Here is a 19,311-nt window from a genome sequence, read left to right as displayed (position 1 = left end):
CTGAAGGTGGGTGGACTGGATCCCTGGGAGGCAGTGGAACTAAGTAAGCACACCCCTAGCCCTCCACAGGGGCAGTGAGCCAGTTTGTAGATCCTTACACAGTGGTTGCACACAACTGTAAGAGGACGTAGGGAGAACCCGGCATTCACGAATGCTTGCAGAGTTGCAGCTGGGCCTGCGGGAGGACCCAGTGTGCCACGGCAGCCTTGCCCATGGGAATGCTCTACACTGAGGGGCAGTGGTGATACTCCAAGCTAATGGCAAACAAAAGAAAGCAGGTGTCGCAATACTCATATCAGACAAAGCAGACTTCAAGATAAGACAGGTAAAGAGAAAAAGAGGGGCAGTATATAACGATTAAAGGGACACCACCAAGAAGACATAACACTTATAAATATCTATGCACCCAACACAGCAGCACCAAAGTACATATAGCAACTATTAACAAACCTAAAAGAAGAAATTAACAATAAGACAATAATAGTAGGGGACCTTAACACTCCACTCACATCAATGGATAGATCATCCAGAAATAAGATCAACAAGAAACAGTGGAATTAAAGGAAATGCTAGACCACTTGGACTTAATAGACATATATAGAAAACTCCATCCAAAAACAACAGAATACATATTCTTCTCAAGTGCGCATGCAGCATTCTTAAGGATAGACCATATGTTGGGAAATAACACTAGCCTCAATTAATTTAAGAAGATTGAAATAATAACAAGCATCTTTTCCATTCACAATGCTATGAAGCTAGAAATTAATTACAAGAGAAAAGCTGAGAAAGGGACAAAGATGTGGAGACTACACAACAGGCTATTGAACAACCAGTAGATCACTGAAGAAATTAAAGGAGAAATAAAAAATATCTGGAGACAAATGAAAATGAAAACATACCGTACCATCTCATAAGGGATGCAGCAAAAGCCATATTAAGAGGGAAATTCATCGCAATACAGGCTCACCTTAACAAACAAGAAAAATCCCAAATAAGCAATCTCAAACCACACCTAACTGAATTAGAAAAAGAAGGCCAAACAAAGCCCAAAGTCAGCAGAAGGAGAGAAATAATAAAAATCAGAGCAGAAATAAATGCAATTGAAACAAAAAAAAAAGCAGTAGAAAGGATTAATGAAACAAAGAGCTGGTTCTTTGAGAAGATAAACAAAACTGACAAACTCCTAGCCAGACTTACAAAGATTTCTCTATCCAGCAAAACTATCCTTCAGATACAATGGAGAAATAAAAGCTTTCCCAGATAAACAAAAGCTGAGGGAGTTCAATGCCACTAGACCTCCCCTACAAGAAATGATGAAGGAAGTCCTCCTACCTATATCAAAAAGATAAATGTTTACAAAACCTTGAGCAAAGAGATAAATAGATAGAGGGAATCAGAAAATTGAAGCTCTATATCAGAGTAGGTCAGTAAACAATTATAACATAAAAGACAAAGGGAAAGAAAGCATCAAAAATAACTATAAACACTTTAAGTCACAAACTCACAACACAGAAAAGAACAATTTGTGACAACAATAACTCAGAAAGGGAGCGGAAAGGGATGGAACCTTCTTAGGCTAATGGAGACAAGAGGCTATCAGAAAATGGATTATCTTTATACGAACCTCATGGTAACCACTAAACAAAAAATCAGAACAGAGCCACAAATCATAAATAAAGATAAAACTGAGAAAACCATCAAAGTAAACAACCAAACTGAAATGGCAGGCAGAAATACAAGGGAAGAGAAACAATGGAAACATAGAACAACTGGAAAACAAGAGATAAAATCGTGCTACTAAGCCCTCATTTATCAATAATCAGTCTAAATGTAAATGGATTGAATTCTCCAATCAAAAGACACAGAGTGGCTGGATGGATTAAAAAACAAGACTCAACAATATGCTGCCTCCAGGAAACACATCTCAGCTCTAAAGACAAACATAGGTTCAGAGTGAAGGGATGGAAGACAATACTCCAAGAAAATGGCAAACAAAAGAAAGCAGGTGTTGCCATACTTATATCAAACAAAGTATACTTCAAGATAAAAAAGACAATGAGAGACAAAGAAGGGCAGTATATAATGAAAAAAGGGACATTCCACCAAGAGGACATAACTCTTATGAATGTATGTGCACCTAACACAGGAGCACCAAAGTATATAAAGCAACTATTAACAGACCTAAAGGGAGAAATTGACAGTAAGACAATAATACTAGGGGACCTCAAAACTCCACTTACATCAATGGATAGATTACCCAGACAGAATGTCAACAAGGAAACAATGGCCTTCAATGAAATATTAGAGCAGATAGACTTAACAGATATAGACAGAAAGTTCATCCAAAAACAGCAGAAAACACATTCTTCTCAAGTGCACAGGGAGCATTCTCAAAGACAGACCACATGTTGGGAAACAACGCAAGACAATAAATTTAAGAATATTGAACTCATATCAAGCATCTTTTTCAACCACAATGCTATGAAACTAGAAATCAACTACAAGAAAAAGGCTAGAAAAGTCACAAATATGTGGAGACTAAACAACATGCTACTGAACAACCTCTGCATCAATGAGGAAATCAAAGGAGAAATAAAAAAATACTTGGAGACAAATTAAAATGAAAACACAACACACTAACTCTATAGGATGCAGCAAAAGCAGTCTTAAGAGGGCAATTTATAGTAACACAGGCCTACCTCAACAAAGAAGAAAAATCTCAAATAGGTAAACTTAAACTATACCTAGCAGAATTAGAAAAAGAAAAACAAACAAAGCCCAAACTTAGCAGAAGGGGGAAAATAATAAAAATTAGAGCAGAAATAAGTGAAATAGGGACTAAAAAATAATAGAAAGGATCAATGAAACTAAGAGCTGTTTCTTTGAGAAGGTAAACAAAATTGACAAATGCTTAGCCAGACTCCCTAAGAAAAAAAGAGAGAAGGCTCAAATAAATAAAATTAAAAATGAAACAGGAGGGGCCGGCCATGTGGCCAAATGGTTAAGTTCAAGCACTTTGCTTCAGTGGCCCAGGGTTTTGTCAGTTTGGATCCTGGGCATGGACCTAGCACCACTCATCAAGCCATGCTGAGGCAGTGTCCCACATGGCAGAACCAGAAGGATCTACAACTAGAATATACAACTACGTATAGGGGAGGCTTTGAGGAGAAGGGGAAAAAAACAGAAAGAGGAGAAATTACAACAGATAGCACAGAAATACATAGGATTATAAAAGAATACTATAAAAAACTATATGCCAACAAATTGGACAACCTAGAACAAATGGATAAATTCTTAGATTCATAGGAACTCCCAAAACTGAATCAAGAAGAAATAGAGAGTCTGAATACACCAATTACAAGTAAAGAGATTGAAAGAGTCATCAAAAACCTTCCAAAACACAAACATGTAGGACCAGATGGCTTCTCTGGAGAATTCTACCAAACATTCAAAGAAGATTTAATACCTATCCTTTTCAGACTATTCCAAAAAAGTGAAGAAGATGGAATGTTTCCTAACTCATTCTATGAGGCCAACATTACCCTGATACCAAACCCAGACAAGGACATCACAAAGAAGGAAAATTACAGGCCAATATCGTTGACGAACATAGATGCAAAAATCCTCAACAAAATACTGGCAAATCAAACACAGCAATACATTAAAAGGTTCATACACTATGGTCAAGTGGGATTTATACCAGGGACACAGGGATGGTTTAACATCCACAAATCAATCAATGTGATACACCACATTAACAAAATGAGGAATAAAAACCACATGTTCATCTCAATAGACACAGAGAAAGCATTTGAGAGGATCCAACATCCATTTACAATAAAAACTGTTGAGAAAATTGGTATGAAAGGAAAGTACCTCAATACAATAAAGGCCATACATGAGAAACCCATAGCCAACATCATACTTAACCGTGAAAAACTGAAATCCATCCCTCTGAGAACAGGAACAAGACAAGGGCGCCCACTCTTGACACTCCTATTCAACATGGTACTAGAGATCTTGGCCAGAGCAATTAGGCAAGAAAAAGAAATAAAAGATACCCAGATTGGAAAGGAAGAAGTAAAACTCTCACTGTTTGCAGATGACATGATTGTATATATAGAAAACCCTAAAGAATCTACAAGAAAGCTATTAGAGATAATCAACAACTATAGCAAAGTTGCAGGGTACAAAATCAACTTACAAAAATCAGTTGCATTTCTATGTATTCATAACAAACTAGCAGAAAGAGAAGTCAAGAATACAATTACATTTATAATTGCAAAAAAACAGAATAAAATATCTAAGAATAAATTTAACCAAGGAGGTGAAAGACCTATACACTGAAAACTATAAGACATTATTGAAAGAAGTCAAAGAAGACATAAAGAAATGGGAAGATATTCCATGCACATGGATTGGAAAAATAAACATAGTTAAAATGTCCATACTACCTAAAGCAATCTATAGATTCAGTGGAATCCCAACCAGAATCCCAATGACATTCTTCAATGAAATAGAACAAAGAATCCTAAAATTTACATGGAATGATAAAATACCCCAAACAGCCAGAGCAATCCTGAGAAAAAAGAAGAAAGCTGGAGGCATCATAATCCCTGACTTGAAAATATACTATAAAGCTATAGTAATCAAAACAGCATGGTACTGGCACAAAAATAGACACACAGATCAATGGAACAGAATTGAGAGCCCAGAAATAAAACCACATATCTATGGACAGCTAATCTTCGACAAAGGAGCCAAGAACATACAATGGAGAAAGGAAAGTCTTTTCAATAAATGGTGTTAGGAAAACTGGACAGCCATATGCCAAAGAATGAAAGTAGACCATACACCAAAATTAACTCAAAACGGATTAAAGACTTGAATGTAAGACATGAAATCATAAAATTCCTAGAAGAAAATATAGGCAGCACACTCTTTGACATTGGTCTTAGCAGCATCTTTTCAACTACCATGTCTACTCAGGCAAAGGAAACAGAAGAAAAAATAAACAAGTGGGACTGCATCAGACTAAAGAGCTTCTGCAAGGCAAAGGAAGTTACTAAGAAAATGAAAAGACAACCTACCAACTGGGAGAAAATATTTGCAAATAACATATCCGACAAGGGGTTAATTTCCAAAATATATAAAGAACACATACAGCTCAACAACAAAAAGACAAACAACCCAATCAATAATTGGGCAGAGGATACGAACAGACATTTTTCCAAAAGAAGATATACAGATGGCCAACAGGCACATGAAAAGATGTTCAACATCACTAATTATGAGGGAAATGCAAATCAAAACTATAATGAAATATCATTTTACACTCGTCAGAATGGGTATAATTAACAAGACAAAAAAAAACAAATGTTGGAGAGGATGTGGAGAAAACGAACCCTCATACACTGCTGGTGGGAATGCAAACTGGTGCAGCCACTATGAAAATCAGTATGGAGATTTCTAAAAAAGTTAAAAACAGAAACACCATATGATCCAGCTATTCCACTACTGGGTATTTATTCAAAGAACATAAAATCAACCATACAAAGAGATCTATGTACCCCTATGTTCATGGCAGCATTATTAACAATAGCCAAGCCATGGAAACAACCCAAGTGCCCATCGACTGCAAAATGGATAAGGAAGATGTGGTGTATATATATACAACAGAATATTACTCAACCATAAACAAAGACAAAATTGTCCTATTTGTGACAACATGCATGGACCTTGAGGGTATTACATTAAGCAAAATAAGCCAGACAGAGAAAGACAAACACTGTATGATTTCACTCATAGTGGAAAATAAATAAAAACATGGATAAAGAGAACGGATTAGTGGTTACCAGAGGGGAAAGGTGCAGTGGGTGAAAGGGGTAGAGAGGCACACATGTATGGTGACGGATAAAAAGCAGACTATTGGTGGTGAGCACAATGCAGTCCATACAGAAACTGATACATAATAATATACACCTGCAATTACACAGTTATAAACAAATATGACCACAATAAAATAACTGGAAGAAATTTAACTGAATTAAAACATATAAATATTTCATTTAATACATATCAAATCCTTATTTATTAAAAACCACCAATGTTTTCAAGTTAACTTGCTTTTTTGTAAAGATCTCAAATTAAAGGCGTTTATATTTGATCTAACAAATAGGTCACTTATTAAAAAGGCCCCAATTATATATTGCTATTTTTAAAAAGCATTCTTATGTGTCCATTCATACAAAATAATACTGGCAACCTGCCTATTCTGCTCCAAGGGCATTGCTTTTTTTTAAAGATTGGCACCTGAGCTAACATCTGTTGCCAATCCTTTTTTTTCTTCTTCTTCTCCCCCAAATGCCTCCCTCCCCAGTACACAGCTGTATATTCTAGTTGTAGGTCCTTCTAATTGTGGCATGTGGGACGCCGTCTCTGATGAGTGGTGCCATGTCTGCGCCTGGGATCTGAGCCAGCGAAACCCTGGGCCGCAGAAGCGGAGCACACAAACTTAACCACTCAGCCACTGGGCTGGCACCCAAGTGCATTGCTTGACCATGTTGCTGTCTGCATAAGTCAGTCGCATAACGAGGAACAATCAATTTATCACATGATGTTATTTTAGAGAGTTTTAGAGCTTACATAAACCATTGGTGGCTTCTTTTTATTTTTTTAAAGATTGGCACCTGAGCTCACATCTGTTGCCAATCTTCTTTTTTTCCCTCTTCTTCTCCTCCCCAAAGCCCCCCACTACAGAGCTGTATATTCTGGTTATGGGTCCTTCTGGTTGTGCTACATGGGACGCTGCCTCAGCATGGCCTGATGAGCGGTGCCACGTCTCTGCCCAGGATCCGAACCAGCGAAACTGTGGGCCGGTGAAGTGGAGTGCGCGAACTTAACCACTCAGCCACGGGCCAGCCCCAGTGGCTTCTTTATATGCTTTGTACATTTATGATGAGAAATTTAAGCTAATTTATTTTATAGAAATTATTTATATTAATATTTATATATTATTTAATATTTATAAAATTACAAAATTAAAATCATAAAATTTATTAAAATTATAAAAACTATTATTAAATTTATTTAACTATATATTATTTACACATTATTTATATTATTTTATATAGATTAATTTAAGCAAATGTTATTATCATATTAAATATAATGGAGAATAAAAACGAGAAAGTCTGAGGTTACAAGGTTAACTGGGAAACACTTAAAACTGGCAACTAATCTTTGTACATTGGAGCCTTTCTCAATACCACTCAAAAGAAAAACAGAAAAAAAATTGGACACGGAGATGATATGAGACATCTGTCCTCCATAACACTAATTTCAAATTTTTGTCATCTTGAAAATCATCTCATTGTTACCACTAATTGACTTTAAAACAAATAAATGTGTTAATTTGAACTTTTATAATGCATTCATGCTAATAAGTGCTTTCTGTTTTATACACTGAGATTTTACTAAACTTTTTGAAAATGGGACTCTATGGCTTTCAAGTGGCATGGCAATCGCATCTTCTAGAAAACTGGGTCATGCATTTCCCTTGCTGGCCCCCTCGGCTCCTGGTGGCTGAAATCCTGATCCCTGACCCTCGCCCACAAATCCCTGAGCACCTCTGCTGCCTCTTAGATGGCTTTGTGGGCACCAGCAAGACCAACTGTGCTCCCCCTTGGGCCTCCCCTCCAACACTTCTGCTGCATGCAGTGCTCCTTGCCCACACCTTCATTTGGATGGCTATCTGACTTATTTAGGTCTCAGTTTGCCGGTCATCTTGAGAGGCTTTCCTGACCACTCAAACCCAGTCATTCATTCCCCATTACAAACCTGTTTCATTTTCTCACAACAGTCATCACTGATTCTCTTGTTTATTCGCTTGTCTGTTCATTGTCTGTTACTCCCACTAGAGTGTGAGCTCTGCCACAGTGGGAACCTGTCTCTCTTGTTCTTGCCACACCCTGGCCTGGCATGTCTTCAGTTTTCAATGTCTATTGCATAGATGAATACATGACTTGTCCCATATTAAGGCAATCACTGATTCTATTTGCTATGAAGCCAACATGTTTACTCATTAGCAAGTGTGAATTCCCAATTAGCACCACCTAAGGTGCCTTGAGCCAATCCTAATTGCTAGAGAAAGAGAATAAACACTGAATACCATTATCACTGCCTTGTTAGAAAGGGAAGGCTTAACTGAGAATTACTGAGTGGCTAAAACCCAAGGCTCCATGACGATAAGCAGTCCTGGTCTCCAGAAGGATTTACTCTTAGGTGCACTAGTGTGAGACACACCCATTTTTTTCTGCTTCTATTAATAGAGAAATCTTTCCAAAAGTCCAATAAATCTATTGCTAAATGCAGTGATTCCCACTACAACAACCATCTCCTAGCCACAACTTTTACATATTCTCCAAGTTCTTCTCAACCACAAGATCAATGATGTCATACTCACCTGTGACCAAATGGGCCTTAACTGGCTTTTCAAGTGCCAGCCACAGAGATGGGAACTACAGCACCTTACAATAAAGACCACACCTGGGACTTGGGTGGATATGTTCAGAGTAGTGTCAGGTGCAAAAGGAGACATCAAATATAAACAAAAAATGTCCCGCACTGCCCCTCACGTTCTTTTTTCTTCCCACAGTCCAATACCTCCAGGGGATTTATTAATTCTCTTAAATGCACTACAAAAACAACTTTACACCTGTACTCTGAGGGTGCCAGAAAGCCTACACTTCTTGCTTCGCTTCCCTCAGGATTTAGGAGCAGCCCATTGAGAAAAGAGCAGTAGAATCCGCCTCTGCCTGGACTCTGTGTAAAACCGTAACTCAGTTTCAGAAGCGGTGTTTCTGGTCATCTGTTTCCAGCTGGCTGGAATGCTTTACTCTCAGAGATCCATCACATCACAGTCGGAGATAGGGAAGAAAGAAAGTCAAACTGAAAAGCAAAAACTCACTGATAATGAAGTAGAGAGGTGATTAGCCAAGATCTTCTAAGAACCTCTCACAGAACTAATCCTTGCTTGGAATGTGAATATCATTATTCAAATGATATGACCTATACAACAAAAAAACACTCTTTTTTGAAAATCTGCCTTTGTATGCTTCTATTGTTGCTCAAATGGGGTTAAATAAAACCAACTTCTAAAAAAAGGATTAAATTATTTCATACTACTTTAAAGGGATACAAGGAGCCATCAGTAGTTTGTTAGTGACATTAACTTTATGAGTAAAAGGATTTTTGAAAAGGGGTCTGGTAGGCAAATAGAGAAAGTTGACGTTAAACTAACTTAAGTCATAATCCAAAAGTAAATTTACTCATGTCATCCTGGAAATACAGTCTGAGGATGTGTTACTGGCAAACTAACACAGAACCTGCCTCCATACCTGTCGGCTCACCTCCCTACACCAACAGCAAACGACTGCTTCTCCTCCGGCAGCAACGCCTCTCTCCAGGCATCTCAGAAAGACGCTGCCCGCCTCCACCACAGCGGCGGCGGAGGCTAAGCTCCTGAGTCGACTTCTAGTACAGTTCAGGCACCACTTAAAGGTGAGCAAGGAGACCTTTTCTTGCTTCGTAACAAATGAAAAATGGTATTTACAAAAGCTTTTTAAATTATTAAACATCAGACCATAACAACACCAAAAAAAGGCACCTGGGATTTAACATCCATAAAATAACACAGAATCAATTATTTTAGTTGACACAGGCGGCTTAGGCATTAACTAAATGCTAATGAGGACTTTTACTTCCTTGAAAGTTTATTTTCCTCAGCCTATTCTTCCTGTGCCCAGGATGCAAATAGTCACCAGAATCCCCGTTTGGGTAATCCAGTCAGCCTCTCTGTAATTTCCTGAACCATTTACTCCCTTTGTCCCACTAACACATTTCCTCACCTGTTCTGAGCATCTGTCAGGGAGCCTAGAGGTTTAACCGGTCTTGCTTGGGAGCATTGTGGACTCTCCAATTGTTCTCCTAAGAACGCTCCCTGTTGTCTCAACCAAAATATTTGCCAGCGTTAGGCCTTGCCCAAGCTTCTTCCCTGCACAAGATTAAATCCATTCAATTAATTTCTTTTATAGACTAGTTTCCATTAAGGTGGTTCTGGCTGGAAATCATCTTTCTCAACAAAGCTTCTCTTTTCTGAACCATATCAAAGCAGTTAACAGCTCTCATGAGCTTCTTTTTCTTTATTTGCCCTCGAGTGGTCAGCTTGTTTGGCTTCTGTATTCCTTTAGGGGAGGGTATAGTTTCTATGCTTGCTCCATGTTCTTTCTACATTTAGGGATATAAAAGGCAACAGCTCATAACTATTATTTTCTAGCTTCCTTGGAGTTCTGCCTGTGACTTTATCAAATCAGCAGACTTTGACCCTTTTCTGCGGCCCCTAATCAGACTCCCACTGCCAGGAAGTCGCCCCTCCTGGTCCCTCTGGGGCTCCGCTGCTCTCCAGGCACTCTCAGAAAGGGGAAATTGCACATGGGAGCTTGTGTGTGACTCTCGGTATCTTGGCTTTGGGAAAAGAACCCTGGAGTTCAGAGACACGGGCCCCCCTGTCTTTAGTGGGGCAACTCGAGGTGGGCGACTCCACTTCTCTGAGGCTGAGTTCCTCCTTCTGTGCAGGAAGACACTTTCACTAGGAGCATGTGGTGATAACTGTTATGAGAAAAATAAAATGGGACATAATTTCTGTTCAGCCCGCGGCACTAAAAACAAGGAAGGGGAGCGGGGCTTCTTGAGATTAAAAGACTTAAAAAATACAGCAAACAAATGTTACATGTGGACCTTGCCTAGATCCTAGTACAAACCTAATAAAACCCTAAAAGGACAGGGTTGAGATGATCAAGAAAACCTGTGTATGGACTGGGTATCAATTGGTAGCAAGGAATTATTGTTGATTTATTAGATGTGATAACAGGCATTGGACTTATAGTATTTATATGTAATAACATAAGTATAATATATATTAGTCATAACACACGTCATGACGTATAATGTGATATTTAGAGCTACATCTTGAAGTCTGTAAGGGTGAAATGTTGTGATGGCCAGGATCTGTTCTATATGCTTCAGCAAAGGAAAACAGGGCCAAAAAGAGGCTACTTGAAGCAACTGTGGCAAGATCTTGACAAGCGTTGAGTCTGGGCAATGAGTACACGGCAGTTCGTTGTGCTAGTCTCTCCACAACTGGGAATGCTGAATATTTGAATAATTTAAAAACCTTTTAAAACAAATGTATTAAGGGAGTCCCAGGCCGAAGTTATCATAGTGGAGAGGTCGGAAACAATGGAGCAAGATCAGAGGGTGTGTCTGGAGGTGGATGTATTTGTCCTCAGGGCTGCAGGTCCCTCCAGGACAAGGGTCTGTCTCCTTTGTCCCCGAGTCCCCTTTGCTTGACCCAGTACTGCCACAGCTGTATGAAATCAGAAAAGAGAAGGGCCCAGTGGCAGCATCAGCCACAGAAGGGCATGGCCAAGCTTGGTGAGGGGAAGCATGGGAGGGCAAGGGGAGACAGGAGGCTGAGAGTCACACAGGTCAAAGAGGCCGAGGAGAGAGACATCATTCGTGGCCCTGGGCTGCACTTAGCTCAGCAGACAGTGGGAAACCATCACAGGTTTAGACCAGAGAGCAGCATGGCTTGGGGCTGCGCTTCAGAAACCCAGTTTCCAGCTGTGTGGAGGGAGGAGAGGGGAGGGAAAGGCACCACGGCAGGGGACCAGTTGGGATAACAGAGCTGGCGAGAAGTAACGGACCTGGGAAAGGATACTGGCCGAGGAGGGGAAACTGGCCCTTTACGCTTGAGACCTGGTGCCCCGCAGGCTGCAAAGACGAAGAGGGCACAAGATGGGGCTGAGAGGGAGCCTGTGGTACTGGAACAGCTGGTCATGAATGGGAGCAGAGAACCCTGCAAGAAGAGCTGGTTCTCAGGGAGACGGCGAGCCCCGGCCGACGTGGGCCTTCACGTGGACGTGAGGTGCGCAGAGCACCTCCTCAGGGGAGTCGCAGCCTGGCTGGGAACACCCTCTTCTTTGCCAACAGGAGGCAGTCAAAGCAGGAATCCAAAGGCTGACTTGGGAAACTGTCAGGATTTTGAACCCTCTCCCATCCCCACAATCTAAAACTCACTGTGGCTTGCCCACACGCTCTGAGGTGACTGGGGTTCAGTCGGATCTTTGCCCTTTGCCCCAGCCTGGGGGGTTGAACCCCGACTATACAAACCAGAGAGTGCTATGGACAAAGCGCCTATGTGTTAAAACGGCCAGTGAAATTTAATTGTTATTCAGCTTCTAAGTTAGGGGACCTATGAATGTTAGTTAACACTTTCTGAACGTCTACATATGCTATAGATTTAATATGTACTATTTCATTTGAACCTCAAAGGAACTTTATGATGAGAAAACTAAAGTTCAGAGAAGTTAATAACCTAGCCAAGGTCACACAGCTACATGAGTGGCAGGGCTTGGAGCCCAACTCAGGTCCGTCTGTCTCTACAATCTGTGTTCTTGCCTCTGCTTCATGACACAGTGATGGAAAAAACGCAGCTGGAAGTAAAATAAATCTTAACCAGGTGTTGGAAGCAGACATTTGCCACCTGGCCTGGAGAGGCTTGCTAAAATGATGCCATAATTTCCTATCCTTTCAGCTAATAAAAAACTAATAGATATTTTAGGGAAAAAACTGTGGGAAGGAGTACAGGGGAAACAAAGGGAAGACAGATATATTAGTATTGCCAACAACCAAAATTTGAGGAAAAAAAAAAATTTTCCTGAAATGATATAAAGTCTATATTGGAGAAAGAATATACAGTAAAGCTGGTGCATCTCACATTTTTGGGCTTGCTTCTACTCATCTTTGACTCAGCAGTTGTACCAACTGTGATTTGGAGGTGTGACAAAACCAAATAGCTTTTTAAACATTATTTTAAAGATCAAAGGATTTCTGCCTAAAGATAAACGCATAATGGCTATTCTTTAGTTGAGTACTCGATTCGAAATATATCGGGGAGTTTCTGTTTTTTAATACAATTGGTTTTTAAAAGAGCACTGGGAGACTGCTGCCTGGAGTGGAGGAATAATCGTTTGTCTGAAAATCCTGCTGATGTGTTTCAGGCTCTGTCTTCTACTTTTCAGCAGATAACACTCCATTAGGATTCCCAGATCGGCCACTTGGACCAGCGCCCTACCTACGGAGAGGGAGCCTTGATGAAATGGAAGCTGAGTGAGCACCGTGGATCCCAGACAGAGCAGTGAATCAGATTTCCCTCCCGAATTCCCAAGACGTGGACAGGCTGTCTGGATTACCCCATGTGCGTGGTTCAGCCCCGGGGTCACAGGGCCCACGCATCAGCATTCAGGGAGGACATAAAACCAAATGGGAGATTCAAGAGATAGCTCACCATAAGGTGAAGATCAGTCACACAGATGCCTTTATCAGAGGCACAGAGAAAGCCATGCTTGGGGAAAGCACTTAAGCGAAAGAGAATTCCACCGCCTTGCTGGGAAAGGCAGGGGCAGCAGCCAGAACTCCACGACCCTGAAACTGGAGAAAATCAGCCTAGCCCCCTCCCTGCCCCCACCAACTGTGATGAACAGAAAGAAGATCTAGAACACAACAAGGTCTCCTTTTTGTTTATTCAGACTAACTAGATGTTTTCATCAAATATATTCACCTTTCTTCTTGCTTGTCAAAATACCTAAAACATCAGAAGACTCCCTACCCCACACCACGGGAGAAAAACAATTTAAGGGGAAAAAAAGTTAGTTTGTCGTCTCACATAACATTTTAGGCACTTGTTTAAATTATATTTGTAGAAGTAAGTGGCCATCAGTAGATTTTCTTCTACCAGAAAAAAAATTGTATCAGATACACTTTAGAAATAAAGAGGGGAAAAAAATTACCAAAACATTGAAAAAAGGAATTCTTCCATTTAGCTCCTCATTTTTCAGACTTGAAAAATAACGATATGCACGATAGACTCTCTTCCACATACAGGACAGGGGAATATCTCTTGGTAAAGATTACTGGGGAAGGTGGTTTGGGGAAAGATATTCTGAACAGGGCAAGTATTAACAAGTGTCTAGTGTCTGTAAGGTACACAAACAACATGTCAAGAAAAATGCTCCACCAAGAAAAGATGAACTAAAATCAAGACCAACTTTTTGTTCATTACCTTAAGCATTTTCCTACTTCACTCCACTTTCTAGATATCTAATTCTCCGACTTTGCCCTTTCTCATTATCAGCTTGTTTTATCTAAGTCATGATAACAGGCTTCTTTATGCATAAATTACACAGGTTAATCTTGGAAGACAAGATGTACTAATGAAAAAGTGCAGAAGCACACTAATGAAATTTTAAAGTTTACCAAAATAGTGTAAAAGTTTGGGGCTTAGACAAGATCAATAAAATGTTAGGTTGAAGTATTTTATTGAATGAATAAAGGGTATAGAGGGACACTTAGAACCCCTAGCTACTGTTTCAAAATTGTAATTGTAAATTTGGCACAAAAGTGTTTTTTAAGATTAACGCGTAAAGATTTTTGTTCCATTTCTTCTGAGTACATTCCTGAGAAAAACTGCTAGAATATTTGCCAGTGACTTGGACCCGCATTTTACGACTTGGCAGAAGGTCCTGAAGGGGCCTTAAGAAAGGCTTTCCAAACTGAAAGCCTTTGTAACCCTTGCAGTTAGGGATGCTGAAGACACCAGGGGGCCAGAGGCTTTGCTGGCCCTGGGGCGGGGGGTGGAGGGGAGTGGCGGGGGGGAGGGGCTTGGGGGGGTGGCAGGAGGGCTGTGGGCTGCTGGGGAGTACCACTCCTATCTGTTCCTCTCTGCCTGGGTAGGGCGATGCTAATGCCCTAAATGTCTCTCCATCTGTGATTCTATGTAAGCTCTATTCTTACCCCATGAGATAAATGGCCCTCGAACTAAAGGCCAAGTGACTGCCTGCATATCTCTCAGCATCTCTCTGGCCACTTTCAACACAAGCTAACACACCAGGCACCAACACCAGGCACAGATAATGCAGATTCCCCTTCCCTTCCTCACTGCCACCTCAGTGGACTTTTGCGTTTCCAGCCAGCCAGTCAACAAATATTTACGGAGCCTCTCTTATGTGCCAGACTAACAGCTAGAGAGATGCATGGGTCAACATCAGGCGGGCGTGGGGAATAAGGATGAGGAGGTGTGAGAAGAGGCAAAAATGCTAAGGACCTCTCAAAGACGGCATCTATAAATCTTTAGAGAGAAGATGGAGCTGAAGAAGCTTCTACCCCACCCCTCCTGGGCTTACCCTCCCCTATCTCTCTCCAGCACCAGAGGTACACAGGATCCCAGGCAGGTGCGAAGGAAGAAAACAAAGGTGATAAAGGAACTCCTGGGAGGCCAAGCAGGACAAAATCATCTCTTGCAGAGAGCAGCATGCTGCCATTATCTAGTTTGCAGATGGACCACCCAGAAAATCTGGGAGCAATTAGGATGGAGAAAAACAAATCCGGGGGTGGGGGAGGCTGAGGATGATAGGAGGCGCAAAGTCCCCAAACTATCTTCTGCTGGGAACACAAAAGTGAGGCAAGACACTGGGATTAGAGGAAAAAGAAACCCATGTAACCAAGCATAAGCAACCACATTCACACATTCATACACCATCACGTCAGCTACGAAGCTGCAAAATTCTAGCTGCGAAATTCACAAAGGTAGGAAACCGCATTTAAATTTGAATTATCTTCTGATATCCATTTGAACACTTAAAAGTGATTTTTTAACAGGATAAGTGAATTTTTAAAAGTACATTCTTTTTATCAGCAACAAGCAAAGACAGGCTTACACTCTCAAGGCTGACAGCCCACGGTTCCTTCAACTTCGCCACTCTCCTGCCAAACTGAAGACTGATTGCTGATAGTTTGCCTTCCTGCTGTGGATCAGGCAATACAGTGTGTTGTACACATTGTTTCATAAACCCTAACCCCCCAAATAATAGTCTTCTTCCATAACAGATGAAGAGACAATCTCATTACATGAAATAGCTTGCCTAAGGTCCCGTGGCTAATCAGTGGCTGAGCCAGAATTGAACCGCAGGCTCGCATTCTCTGTGGAATGCACAACGGCCCTCCAAACTGAGTAGGGGCTTCTCTTGGCACACAGTCTGACTTGCGCCTTTGCACAGACTGCTCTCTCAGCCAGAAACACTCTCTCATCGTTTCTCTCCATCAAGTCCATCTGTCCTTCACATCTTCAAAGCCTTGTTGTCCATTCTATCTCCAACATGAAGCCTTTCCTGATTCTCAAGCCAGATGGCCTCCAGGACTGCTCCTCTTCGGAACGCACTCTGCGCTACTGACCCCATGTCTGGTCTGTTTAAGAACCTCACAGGCCGGAACGAGACCCTGCCCCACATCAGATCAAGCATGCTAAAGTGTATTGTCATGTCACATTATATGGAACATCTTCCTGTCAAATATTTGAAAGGAGTTTTAGAATTTGGCTCTGATTTCTCATTTTACTTAGAAATTACTTATGATTTCTCAGCAATCACTGGGTATGCTTGAGAATTCTTGAGATAGAGTCTATAAGTTGTTTTCAAATAAGATAAAACTTAATGTTCTTATTAAGCTTAATAATTATTGACTGGTATTCATTTTAGAGTTTTAAACATTTATTTTATTTATTTATTTAAAATTTTTTTTGAGGAAGATTAGCCCTGAGCTAATTATTGCCAGTCCTCCTCTTTTTTGCTGAGGAAGCCTGGCCCTGAGCTAACGTCCGTCGCCATCTTCCTCTACTTTGTATGTGGGACGCCTACCACAGCATGGTGTGCCAAGCGGTGCCATGTCCACACCCGGGATCCGAACCGGCGAACCCCAGGCCACTGAGAAGCAGAACGTGTGAACTTAACCACTGTGCCACTGGGCCGGCCCCCTAAACATTTATTAATTTCAATTTGCAGAGGCTTCCTCTACAGTAGTCCCTCCCTCCCTTATCCATGCGGGATATGTTCCAAGACCCCCAGTGGATGCCTGAAACCGTGGACAGTACTGAACCCTATATATACTATCTTTTTTCCCATACATACACACCTATGATGAAGTTTAATTTGTAAGTTAGGCACAGTAACAACTTCTCTTTGGCATATCTGAACTGCCAGGGTCATACTCTTGCGCTTTGGGACCATTACTAAGTGAAATAAGGGGCACTTGAACAGAAGCACTGCGATGCCAAGACAGTCGATCTGATAACCGAGTTGGCTACTAACTGACTAATGGGCAGGTGGTGTACACAGTGCGGATATGCTGGACAAAGGGATGATTCACGTCCTGGGTGGGACGGACAAAGTAGGACGGCATGAGATTTCATCGTACTACTCACAACGGCACACAATTTAAAACTAATGAGTTGTTTATTTCTGGAGTTTTCCATTTAATATTTTTGGACAATGGTTGATGTGGGTAACTGAAACTGCAGAAAGCAGAACTGTGGAAAAGGGGGGACTACTATATTTTTAGAGCCCATGAATATTTTTTTTTTAAGGTCTCAATGTCGTAGGCCCTTGAAAATCTAGTAGGTGCTAAGCACTGTGCCTCAAGTGTCTGAGGGACAGAAGAGCTGGCCAGCCTGGCCACGTGCTGCCCATGTGCGGGTTACACAGAGATCTGCTCTATAGATCTGCTCGAGACCCTGATGGGGTAGGTGGCCCTGCCCATCCCGTCAGGACCTCAAGCCCACTGAAAACAGCGGTTTCTGTGTTGTTGACTGACCCTTTTTACAGCGACAGCACAGCTGCCATACAATGAATGCTAATGGACGCACTTATCGAAAAATGTCATAAACGAACACAAAGCCACCACTTCAACTACGCACTCTACAACCCCTTTCCTAAAACAGCAATGGTTATTTGAAATTATACTCCTGATACTTCTAAAAATGCTTGGATTTTCTTTCCTTTAAGAAAAAAAATTGCTTGGAAAGATGATACAAATAAACAGAATATAAACAAAACACAGTAGGAATGCCTAGCAGTATTCCACTTCTATATTTCTGTTTCATCAGCAGTTAGCTACATATTTCCTTCTAAGCATTTATAGGGGAGTTGTAGTCATAATTTTCTAGACAATCTGTCTCTAACGCAGCAATAGCTCTTTATTACCCTGCAAACTGTCCTGGGGTCCAGGTAAATTTCCTCTGGTGAACTTTAACCAAACGTACTCTAATAACACTTTAACATACACGATTAAACAAAAACTACTCAGATGCCCCACTGTGAGGTACAGGGGAGAGGAGGGTGATGCTCCATGAGAAACAAGGGGAGGGAACAGCAGCATTTGCTTCCATGAACTAGCCTGTAGGTCACATGATACTTTCTCAACGCCAGTAGAAAATAATAATTCATTAAAGACAAAACACAAAAAACCTCAGGTATACTTGAAGTGGACTGTAACAGGATTTACATGAATAATTAACAACATGCATAATTCAGCATGCAAACCTCTACAGTAGATACTCATCCTTTCGTATAATAATTGAGCCTGATAGCAACCGGCCTCGCTTTTAAATACTCTTTGGTAATACTCCTTTTCTACCTTAAGATAATATTGCTACTATTTCTATTTTCTACATGTGGGTTGTTTTGCCCGCGTCCACCAATAAAAACCCCAGTGTTAACTGGGGGCAGGTCCAGTGACTCAGAAATTCAGATTTCATGTTGCCACTGAAAGAGTGAGATTTAAATCTCTGACCACATCCTTAGAGAATAAGCAAAATGCTGAAAACCGAGCAATCCCCGCTCACATTGAAAACTAGGAGGAGAAAAAGAAACACAGGAAGGAAACGGGAGGAAAAGGGCCAGGAGGACTCGTGTTCTGCACATATTCGGATGGCGCCGCCCCACCTCTTTCCATTACTGTCCCGAAGCATCGCCTTTCCCATCACTCTGGACTTAGTTTCCAGCTCCTGCACCTCCTCCAGCAACGTTTTCTTGCAGGTATGCTTGGCCCTGTGTCACAAAGAAAGACAAAAAGAACATGACATGACACAGCTGGAAAGATCAGTCGCTCCCCTCATGGGCCACATCTGAATACTCTTTCACCAAATCCGAGGCTTGTAACATCACAGAACGTTCATGGTCCCTGTTGCACGGCAAGGGCTCCATCTTCGTAACCTGGGAAACATCCCAAGTCCCGCCGAACAGACTCAGACCACGAACATCAGAAGGGACCCTCCTCCACCTCCTAAAACCCTGCAGATCTGGCTGGGGACCCCAGACACTCAGAGCAAAGACCAGGGTTTATGGATACTCATGGGTG

The 19,311-nt window shown here is 41.2% G+C and overlaps 1 protein-coding gene across 5 annotated transcripts in view; it reads right to left on the bottom strand.

The window, feature by feature from the left end:
• The window catches only part of LOC106832434 (phospholipid-transporting ATPase IB), a 588,664-nt gene that overhangs the window by 35,158 nt on the left and 534,195 nt on the right, over nucleotides 1-19,311 (bottom strand). For all 5 annotated transcript variants that reach the window (XM_044777414.2, XM_070520415.1, XM_070520416.1 and 2 more), the window contains one exon: nucleotides 18,897-19,001. In XM_044777414.2, coding sequence (XP_044633349.1) covers nucleotides 18,897-19,001 — 105 coding nt within the window. The remainder of the gene's footprint in view (nucleotides 1-18,896; nucleotides 19,002-19,311) is intronic.

This window comes from Equus asinus, chromosome 11 (genome assembly GCF_041296235.1).
Source record: "Equus asinus isolate D_3611 breed Donkey chromosome 11, EquAss-T2T_v2, whole genome shotgun sequence".
In the NCBI taxonomy this organism is placed as follows: Eukaryota; Metazoa; Chordata; class Mammalia; order Perissodactyla; family Equidae; genus Equus; species Equus asinus.
This window is presented reverse-complemented; position numbering and strand designations above follow the sequence as displayed.